General features: G+C 49.8%; 1 protein-coding gene across 1 annotated transcript; it reads left to right on the top strand.

Annotated features, from left to right (window-relative positions):
• The first annotated feature begins 392 nt into the window (after positions 1-392).
• Positions 393-2,850, top strand: LOC115461466 (mas-related G-protein coupled receptor member H-like). Its single transcript, XM_030191289.1, has 2 exons — positions 393-1,302; positions 1,389-2,850. The coding sequence occupies exons 1-2, from the start codon at positions 576-578 to the stop codon at positions 1,835-1,837; spliced, it is 1,176 nt and encodes a 391-aa protein (XP_030047149.1). The 5' UTR covers positions 393-575; the 3' UTR covers positions 1,838-2,850.
• The last annotated feature ends 7,966 nt before the right edge of the window (positions 2,851-10,816 follow it).

Here is a 10,816-nt window from a genome sequence, read left to right as displayed (position 1 = left end):
AAATGTAGCTGCGCTAACCAATTAGTGCAGAACACGCCCACTCTCTGCTCCAGATACATTCCCACTACAATAGCGTGTGCTTACTGTGGCAAAAAATGGACAGATGGCGACATCCTGCAGTAATTTCGGGAGGTGTGTAGCACGCTATTGCTTACCACAGCTTTATAAAAGGGCCCCTTGGATTGTGAAACCTCCAAGGATATAAAAATACCTCCTGTATCTGAATGTACACCTCTTCGACAGTTTCAGACTTGCAGGCAATATATAAGAAATGATATGTTAAAATAAAATAATTATCAGGGTAAATGTTAAACAGCTCAACATGACTCAGTTTTTTTTCCCAGTGGAGACACCCAGGGGAAACTGCAACTTTTAAGAATTACCATCACATGAAACAACACTCATTATGCTCCGTGCATTATTCTATAAAGATAAAATACATACGATTGTCCCTCACTCTCATTCTACTCTTATGCTACATCATTCCTCTATGGTCTCTACCAATGATTCTTATGCTTAGCAATTTCTTCCCTCTCAGCAGGAACCGAGATCCTTTCTCACAGCCCTGAGTTCCCATGATAATTGGGTTGAGCACTGCAGATCCACTACTGATGACGGAGCCAGGGACAGAGATGGTGGACAGCATTAATTTTCCAGGAGATATGCGTTTGTGGGAAAGGAAGCCACCTCTAAATGGACCAGAGGACAGGGCAGCAAAACCCAATGGAATTATAACAATAGTGGAATTATGGAACAGGACAACAGAAAGCAGTTATTTATCAGAAGATTTTCTCTCCTGGGAGTTCTTTATAGACTGTGTTGTTATTCCAATTATCATCTTGTTTGGCTTGATTGGGAATGGAATCGTCCTCTGGGTCCTTGGTTTCAAGATTAAGAGGAACAAATTTGCAGTCTACATCCTGAACTTGGCCATGGCTGACTTCCTCTTCCTCCTCAGCCTTTCTGTGATATTGATTCTTTATTACTTGAAAAGGCTAGTTTTCTCTTCCAAGGCTTCTAAACATGCTTCCCTAGTGAGTCTCTTCCTGTATCTTTTTGGGTACAACACCAGCCAATATTTCCTGACAGCCATAAGTGCTGAGAGGTCTCTCTCTGTACTTTACCCGATCTGGTACCGTTGCCAGCGCCCAAAACATCTGTCCAATGTCTTGTGTGCTGTCCTGTGGGGTCTTGCCTTCCTTCTGGCTGGGACAGAATATTTCATCTGCATAGATAAGTCATATTTGCAGAAATATTCAGAAATACAGCCCAGAGATTGCCGTGCTGTTTCCATTTTCACATTCCTCTTTTTTTTTTTTTTTTTTTTTTTTGTATTTAAAATGTTTTTTATTGATGACAAACATAAAACATAGATTCTTCATTTATAGACACTTTCCACAGCCGTGTACATTTCTCCAATATTAAGCCATTCTACCAAATCCATTATACAGTCATCAAGTTATTTATTTATTCTCCCCCCCTCTTAACCTTCATGGTCTTCGCACCCATCATGGTCACATCCAGCCTGACTCTTTTAATCAAAGTCCAGAGAAGCTCACTGAAACGCCAGCCACCAAAGCTCTACATTCTCGTTGTGGTTACAGTCGCTTTGTTCCTTATCTGTTCCACACCCTGCAGGGTCATCCTGTTCATAGAGAATTATTATGAGGTCTTGCTCAGTGAAATCTTTATCAGCTGCTGCATTCTGCTGTCTACAATCAGCAGTTCAATCAACCCCTTTGTTTATTTCTATCTTGGGAACCACAGAAGGCCAAGGAATGTGGGGTTCTTTAAAGAAATCCTACAAAGGGTCTTCAAGGATGAAACAGAATCTTGATATTAGAAAGGAAAGAAGCTGAGTGTATTCTGAAGTTCTACTGATACTGGAAAATCTCCAACATAATAATAACTTTCTTTGCTCACTTCTTCTTATAACAACCAGATTAGAATTTTGACAATCTGTTGTAGCAATAATTTCTGTCTTGTTGAAATGTTCTTGAGATTGTTGATTACAGACAGGTTGGTGTTACTGCTGATTTTGTGATGTTCAGCACAATCACCTGCCGGGTTTTTTAGTTGATGGTTTCCTCCTGCTCCTTTAGTTTTCCAGCTCAGTTCCTTCACTTGCAACTAACTGGAGATTTTCCCCATTTTTGTGTCCTAACATATTACAGTAACAGTCCATGGTCAGGTTTCAGAGGCTGTGGTTTCTTTCAGAGCCTTGTTCACATGCAACTGTAATACACAGAAACAATTTTTAGTCAGCCATTGAACTTGTATAATTTACAGTTTCTAACCCCTGAAACCAGCCACTGTGGCTGAAATATTGTCAATGTAAGGATCTCATTGATTGTAGTGGCTGTTTCAGTTTCATTAACATATTACTTTACTCTAGTCTACAATAAAGCATTTTGTGACTCAAATTTAGATGTTATATATGCAGGAGTTTTGTTTTTTTTTTGTCCAATGCTTATATCAGATAAGTGTTGATATGTGATGATAGTTTGAATCATAGAAGCTTTGATTTCTCTTTGCTTTTTCATGCGCTTTCTGTTTTGATACCATCTTTTAGCTTAAACATTGTTGTGACTATATTTAGTTAAGTTGACGGTATATTTCACCTTCCATTGTTATGCAACAGACGGTGTTATGCAACAGACTGAACATGCAAGCTATATGGTCTGGGAATTCTGTAGAAAATAAATTGAAGATACCAGGCATTAAATTGTATCCCAATGTCATCCAATACTACTTTCAACCTTATTCTGCTCATCAATAAATCAACTTCATTGGTTGCTCATTGCTTATAGTGTAAAAGTCGAGATCTTGATGTTAGTATTCTAGTGCAGTGCACTGTGCGCTGAAAACAGGAGAAGCAAGTGCGAGACCAGCGGTTTGCAGAAGTTGGGGACCCCCAGCAGAAAAGGTACCTTGCAGTGGTGGCGGCAGCGGAGGAGGGGGTCGGCGGTGGCGGGGGGTTGGAAGCGGTGGGGGAGGCAAGCTAAAAAGCCCCCCACACACACTTTGGGCTCTGGATCCCCCTCCCGCCGAGGTCTGGCTACGCCCCTGGTTAAGATGGGTTATTTACCAGAAGTAGGTTTATTTTACCACAAGTCATACTATTTTAGCACCGGTCCCATTGTATGCAATGAAACTTTTAGTATATAAGTAAGTGCAATGACGGATTTCTACAATCTTAATTTCACGAGGTTGTTGGAGAATATGCAGCATAGGTTGCAAAAATGGGCAGTACCACTTTCGTTGCATGGGAGGGTCCAGTTATTCCGCATGGAAGAATTCCCTAGATGGCTATATACATAGGCGGTCGGTGGCCCAACTGTTTGGGGAGGTTAAATGGGGCGGGGTTAGGGTGGGGCCAGGCCAGGGGTGGAGCTTAAATCCATAATTGTCTGATAACACATAGAAAAAAATAAATAAATAAAAATAAAATCACAATTAATACCTTTTATTAAATTTAGATATTAGATGTGTATCATATGTCAAAGAATAAAGTGGTTGCTCAAAGCATATTCTAAGCACAATCGCTCAACTGCAAAACACTGTGCACAACTTTGTGCAAAAACACACTCAGAACCTTACTGTACCATAAATATTACACTGGGCAGAACCTAATACACCAATATACCACCCATACGGAAAATGCAGACCATCAACAATATGAAACAAGGGATCATATCATCACAATTCTCATGTAGAGCCACAAAACACCCTAATTCATGTTTAATGTGGGATAAAATGCCATAAATAAGTAAATAAATATAAACTTTTAATGTTGAGCATATTCCAAACACTATAATGAAAATAAAATGATCTTTTCTACCTTTGTTTGGTGACTTTTTCTGATCATGCTGGTCCAGTATCTGCTGCTATCTGTTCTCAGTGTAGGTCAGGAAGTCATCCTCATTAAATATCTCCCTGGCAACCCAGGACACCTCCAGCCAACCCCCCCCCCCCCCCCGCTCTCCCAGCAGTAAGGTAAACAAACCATAAACCAATTTCTACAACAGGACAAGGCTAGAGGGCTTTCACTGCAACTCCTGCTGTGAGGATGGAGGTAAATCAACAATTTAAACCCCTCAGAGCACAGCAGGGGAGGCTTAGCCTGTCCAAGCCTCTTATACCGGGCGCCTATGGCTATATATACTACAGGTTCTTCCATTGCGTCTGAGAAATAAAGATATTAAGAAATTCAATCAGTATTTAAGGATGTTTATATGGGGGGGGGGGGGGGGGGAGTCTAAATTGCCACTGAAACTGTTACTAGGCTCATAGAAAGTGGGAGGCCTAGGTTTGCCAGATATACGGAAATACAATCAAGCCTGTTTGCTAAGGCACTTGGGCGATTGGTTGCTCGACAAACAGGACTTCACCCCGCGGAAGCTGGAGCAGTTTCTTTTTGCTCCGTTTCACTTACATTATTTACTCCATGGTCCGCAATGCGAGGTGCCGATTAAATTTAAGAGTAGTTTGTTGTTAGGCCCAATGAGGGAAGTGTAGAGGGATTTAAATAGCTACTGGGGTTTGGGAGCGGACATATCAGACCTACTACCGCTGCAGGGTAATCCAACGTTTTCGCCTGGATCTGAGAATAGCGAATGCTACATACCTGTAGAAGGTATTCTCCGAGGACAGCAGGCTGATTGTTCTCACTGATGGGTTGACGTCCTCGGCAGCCCCCTCCATCGGAAAGTTTACTAGCAAAGGCCTTTGCTAGTCCTCGCGCGCCCATGCGCACTGCGCATGCGCAGCCGTCTTCCCGCCCGAAACCGGCTCGAGCCGGCCAGTCCAGTATGTAGCAAGACAATACACTTCAAGGGAAGAATCAACTCCAAAGGGGAGGCGGGCGGGTTTGTGAGAACAATCAGCCTGCTGTCCTCGGAGAATACCTTCTACAGGTATGTAGCATTCGCTTTCTCCGAGGACAAGCAGGCTGCTTGTTCTCACTGATGGGGTATCCCTAGCCCCCAGGCTCACTCAAAACAACAACCATGGTCAATTGGGCCTCGCAACGGCGAGGGCATAACTGAGATTGACCTAAAAAATTTACCAACTAACTGAGAGTGCAGCCTGGAACAGAACAAACAGGGCCCTCGGGGGGTGGAGTTGGATCCTAAAGCCCAAACAGGTTCTGAAGAACTGACTGCCCGAACCGACTGTCGCGTCGGGTATCCTGCTGCAGGCAGTAATGAGATGTGAATGTGTGGACAGATGACCACGTCGCAGCTTTGCAAATTTCTTCAATGGAGGCTGACTTCAAGTGGGCTACCGACGCAGCCATGGCTCTGACATTATGAGCCGTGACATGACCCTCAAGAGCCAGCCCCGCCTGGGCGTAAGTGAAGGAAATGCAATCTGCTAGCCAATTGGATATGGTGCGTTTCCCTACAGCCACTCCCCTCCTATTGGGATCAAAAGAAACAAACAATTGGGCGGACTGTCTGTTGGGCTGTGTCCGCTCCAGATAGAAGGCCAATGCTCTCTTGCAGTCCAATGTGTGCAGCTGACGTTCAGCAGGGCAGGAATGAGGACGGGGAAAGAATGTTGGCAAGACAATTGACTGGTTCAGATGGAACTCCGACACGACCTTTGGCAAAAACTTAGGGTGAGTGCGGAGGACTACTCTGTTGTGATGAAATTTGGTGTAAGGGGCCTGGGCTACCAGGGCCTGAAGCTCACTGACTCTACGAGCCGAAGTAACTGCCACCAAGAAAATGACCTTCCAGGTCAAGTACTTCGGATGGCAGGAATTCAGTGGCTCAAAAGGAGGTTTCATCAGCTGGGTGAGAACGACATTGAGATCCCATGACACTGTAGGAGGTTTGACAGGGGGCTTTGACAAAAGCAAACCTCTCATGAAGCGAACAACTAAAGGCTGTCCTGAGATCGGCTTACCTTCCACTTGGTAATGGTATGCACTGATTGCACTAAGGTGAACCCTTACGGAGTTGGTCTTAAGACCAGACTCAGACAAGTGCAGAAGGTATTCAAGCAGGGTCTGTGTAGGACAAGAGCGAGGATCTACGGCCTTGCTGTCACACCAGACGGCAAACCTCCTCCAATGAAAGAAGTAACTTCTCTTAGTGGAGTCTTTCCTGGAAGCAAGCAAGATGCGGGAGACACCCTCTGACAGACCCAAAGAGGCAAAGTCTACGCCCTCAACATCCAGGCCGTGAGAGCCAGAGACTGGAGGTTGGGATGCAGAAGAGCCCCTTCGTCCTGCGTGATGAGGGTCGGAAAACACTCCAATCTCCACGGTTCTTCGGAGGATAACTCCAGAAGAAGAGGGAACCAGATCTGACGCGGCCAAAAAGGAGCAATCAGAATCATGGTGCCTCGGTCTTGCTTGAGTTTCAACAAAGTCTTCCCCACCAGAGGGATGGGAGGATAAGCATACAGCAGGCCCTCCCCCCAATCCAGGAGGAAGGCATCCGATGCCAGTCTGCCGTGGGCCTGAAGCCTGGAACAGAACTGAGGGACTTTGTGGTTCACTCGAGATGCGAAGAGATCTACCAAGGGAGTGCCCCACACCTGGAAGATCTGTCGTACCACACGGGAATTGAGCGACCACTCGTGAGGTTGCATAATCCTGCTCAACCTGTCGGCCAGACTGTTGTTTACGCCTGCCAGATATGTGGCTTGGAGCACCATGCCGTGACGGCAAGCCCAAAGCCACATGCTGACGGCTTCCTGACACAGAGGGCGAGATCCGGTGCCCCCCTGCTTGTTGACATAGTACATGGCAACCTGGTTGTCTGTCTGAATTTGGATAATTTGGTGGGACAGCCGATCTCTGAAAGCCTTCAGAGCGTTCCAGATCGCTCGTAACTCCAGAAGATTGATCTGCAGATCGCGTTCCTGGAGGGACCAGCTTCCTTGGGTGTGAAGCCCATCGACATGAGCTCCCCATCCCAGGAGGGACGCATCCGTGGTCAGCACTTTTTGTGGCTGAGGAATTTGGAAGGGACGTCCCAGAGTCAAATTGGAGCAAATCGTCCACCAATACAGGGATTTGAGAAAACTCGTGGACAGGTGGATCACGTCCTCTAGACCCCCAGCGGCCTGATACCACTGGGAGGCTAGGGTCCATTGAGCAGATCTCATGTGAAGGCGGGCCATGGGAGTCACATGGACTGTGGAGGCCATGTGGCCCAGCAATCTCAACATCTGCCGAGCTGTGATCTGCTGGGACGCTCGCACCCGCGAGACGAGGGACAACAAGTTGTTGGCCCTCGTCTCTGGAGATAGGCGCGAGCCGTCCGAGAATCCAGCAGAGCTCCTATGAATTCGAGTCTCTGCATTGGAAGAAGATGGGACTTTGGATAATTTATCACAAACCCCAGTAGCTCCAGTAGGCGAATAGTCATCTGCATGGACTGCAGGGCTCCTGCCTCGGATGTGTTCTTCACCAGCCAATCGTCGAGATAAGGGAACACGTGCACCCCCAGCCTGCGAAGTGCCGCTGCTACCACAGCTAGGCACTTTGTGAACACCCTGGGCGCAGAGGCGAGCCCAAAGGGTAGCACACAGTACTGGAAGTGGCGTGTGCCCAGCTGAAATCGCAGATACTGTCTGTGAGCTGGCAGTATCGGGATGTGAGTGTAGGCATCCTTCAAGTCCAGAGAGCATAGCCAATCGTTTTGCTGAATCATGGGAGAAGGGTGCCCAGGGAAAGCATCCTGAACTTTTCTTTTACGAGATATTTGTTCAGGGCCCTTAGGTCTAGGATGGGACGCATCCCCCCTGTTTTCTTTTCCACAAGGAAGTACCTGGAATAGAATCCCAGCCCTTCTTGCCCGGATGGCACGGGCTCGACCGCATTGGCGCTGAGAAGGGCGGAGAGTTCCTCTGCAAGTACCTGCTTGTGCTGGAAGCTGTAAGACTGAGCTCCCGGTGGACAATTTGGAGGTTTTGAGGCCAAATTGAGGGTGTATCCTTGCCGGACTATTTGCAGAACCCACTGATCGGAGGTTATGAGAGGCCACCTTTGGTGAAAAGCTTTCAACCTCCCCCCAACCGGCAGGTCGCCCGGCACTGACACTTGGATGTCTGCTATGCTCTGCTGGAGCCAGTCAAAAGCTCGCCCCTTGCTTTTGCTGGGGAGCCGCGGGGCCTTGCTGAGGCGCACGCTGCTGACGAGAGCGAGCGCGCTGGGGCTTAGCCTGGGCCGCAGGCTGTCGGGAAGGAGGATTGTACCTACGCTTACCAGAAGCATAGGGACCAGTCTTCCTTCCCCCGAAAAATCTTCTACCTGTAGAGGTAGAGGCTGAAGGCTGCCGGCGGGAGAACTTGTCGAATGCGGTGTCCCGCTGGTGGAGAGACTCTACCACCTGCTCGACTTTTTCTCCAAAAATGTTGTCCGCACGGCAAGGCGAGTCCGCAATCCGCTGCTGGAGTCTATTCTCCAAGTCGGCGGCACGCAGCCATGAGAGCCTGCGCATCACCACACCTTGAGCAGCGGCCCTGGACGCAACATCAAAAGTGTCATAAACTCCTCTGGCCAGGAATTTTCTGCACGCCTTCAGCTGCCTGACCACCTCCTGAAAAGGCTTGGCTTGCTCAGGGGGAAGAGCATCAACCAAGCCCGCCAACTGCCGCACATTGTTCCGCATGTGTATGCTCGTGTAGAGCTGGTAAGACTGGATCTTGGCCACGAGCATAGAAGAATGGTAGGCCTTCCTCCCAAAGGAGTCTAAGGTTCTAGGGTCTTTGCCCGGGGGCGCCGAAGCATGCTCCCTAGAACTCTTAGCCTTCTTTAGGGCCAAATCCACAACTCCAGAGTCATGAGGCAACTGAGTGCGCATCAGCTCTGGGTCCCCATGGATCCGGTACTGGGACTCGATCTTCTTGGGAATGTGGGGATTACTTAATGGCTTGGTCCAGTTCGCAAGCAATGTCTTTTTCAGGACATGGTGCAAGGGAACAGTGGACGCTTCCTTAGGTGGAGAAGGATAGTCCAGGAGCTCAAACATTTCAGCCCTGGGCTCGTCCTCCACAACCACCGGGAAGGGGATGGCCGTAGACATCTCCCGGACAAAGGAAGCAAAAGACAGACTCTCGGGAGGAGAAAGCTGTCTCTCAGGAGAGGGAGTGGGATCAGAAGGAAGACCCTCAGACTCCTCGTCAGAGAAATATCTGGGATCTTCCTCTTCCTCCCACGAGGCCTCACCCTCGGTGTCAGACACAAGTTCACGAACCTGTGTCTGCAACCTCGCCCTGCTCGACTCGGTGGAACCCCGTCCACGGTGGGGGCGTCGAGAGGTAGACTCCCTCGCCCGCATCGGCGAAGCTCCCTCCGCCGACGTAGTCGGGGAGCCTTCCTGGGAGGTGGCCGCGGTCGGCACCGCACGCGGTACCGACGTCGGGGACCTCAACCTGGGCGATGGGCCAGCCAGCGCCACGCTCGACGGTACCGGAGGCGCAAGCACCGCCGGTACCGGAGGGGTAGGGCGCAACAGCTCTCCCAGAATCTCTGGGAGAACGGCCCGGAGGCTCTCGTTTAGAGTGGCTGCAGAAAAAGGCTGAGAGGTCGATGCAGGCGTCGACGTCAGAACCTGTTCCGGGCGAGGAGGCTGTTCCGGGCTGTCCAGAGTGGAGCGCATCGACACCTCCTGAACAGAGGGTGAGCGGTCCTCTCGGTGCCGATGCCTGCTGGGTGCCGAATCCCTCGGCGACCCAGAGCTCTCGGTGCCGACACGGGGAGGAGACCGGTGTCGATGCTTCTTCGACTTCTTCCGAAGCATGTCACCGGAGCTCCCCGGCACCGACGAGGAGGACGTAGAATCCATCCGTCGCTTCCTCGGGGCCGAGACCGAAGAGGGTCGATCCCGGGGGGGCTGTACCGCAGGAGCCCTCAGGGTAGGAGGAGACCCACCCGAAGGCTCACCGCCACCAGCAGGGGAATGGACAGCCCTCACCTGCACTCCTGACGATGCACCTCCGTCCGACGACATCAGCAGACGAAGTCTCGGTACCACCGACGTCGATGCAGTCGCCCGATGCCTCGGCGCCGATGCAGAGGTCCGATGCCTCGATGCAGTCGATGGAGCGGCAGCCAAGGAAGATGGTCCGGACGCTGACGACGTCGATGCACTCGATGCCTCCGGTGCCGATGTCGACGAAGAGCCCGAGAACAAAACGTTCCACTGGGCTAATCTCGCTACCTGAGTCCGCCTTTGTAACAGGGAACACAGACTGCAGTTCTGAGGGCGGTGCTGGGCCCCTAGACACTGAAGACACGCAGAGTGCCTATCAGTGAGCGAGATTACCCGGGCGCACTGGGTGCACTTCTTGAAGCCGCTGGAAGGCTTCGATGTCATGGGCGGAAAAATCACGCCGGCGAAATCAAAAGCCGAAATGGCGAAAATTGAAGCACCAAAATTTAAAGGGAGAAAAAAATCTCGACCGAGGCCAAACTAGGCCTACCCCGACAACGAAAGAAAACTTACGGGGCAAAAGCTGAGAAAATACGGGAAGGGCAAAAAACCCGAAAGGGTCTTCCGGAACACTTCCGGAGCGCTTCCCGAACTTTTTGTAATGAAAACAAGGAAAAAACTCGTCGAAAAGGACGCGCGAGGTCGACTCTCTGGGGCACGAACGGCGTAACACGACCGTACCGAGCGCGGACGAAAGAAGACTGGCCGGCTCGAGCCGGTTTCGGGCGGGAAGACGGCTGCGCATGCGCAGTGCGCATGGGCGCGCGAGGACTAGCAAAGGCCTTTGCTAGTAAACTTTCCGATGGAGGGGGCTGCCGAGGACGTCAACCCATCAGTGAGAACAAGCAGCCTGCTTGTCCTCG

Source organism: Microcaecilia unicolor, chromosome 1 (assembly GCF_901765095.1).
Source record: "Microcaecilia unicolor chromosome 1, aMicUni1.1, whole genome shotgun sequence".
NCBI classification, from domain to species: Eukaryota; Metazoa; Chordata; class Amphibia; order Gymnophiona; family Siphonopidae; genus Microcaecilia; species Microcaecilia unicolor.
This window is presented reverse-complemented; position numbering and strand designations above follow the sequence as displayed.

Excerpts from the sequence above, each read along its gene's own strand:
- LOC115461466 (XM_030191289.1), top strand. The coding sequence starts at position 576 with ATGATAATTGGGTTGAGCACTGCAGATCCACTACTGATGACGGAGCCA. Across the intron at positions 1,303-1,388 it reads TGCTGTTTCCATTTTCACAT|ACACTTTCCACAGCCGTGTA; the intron begins TCCTCTTTTTTT and ends CTTCATTTATAG.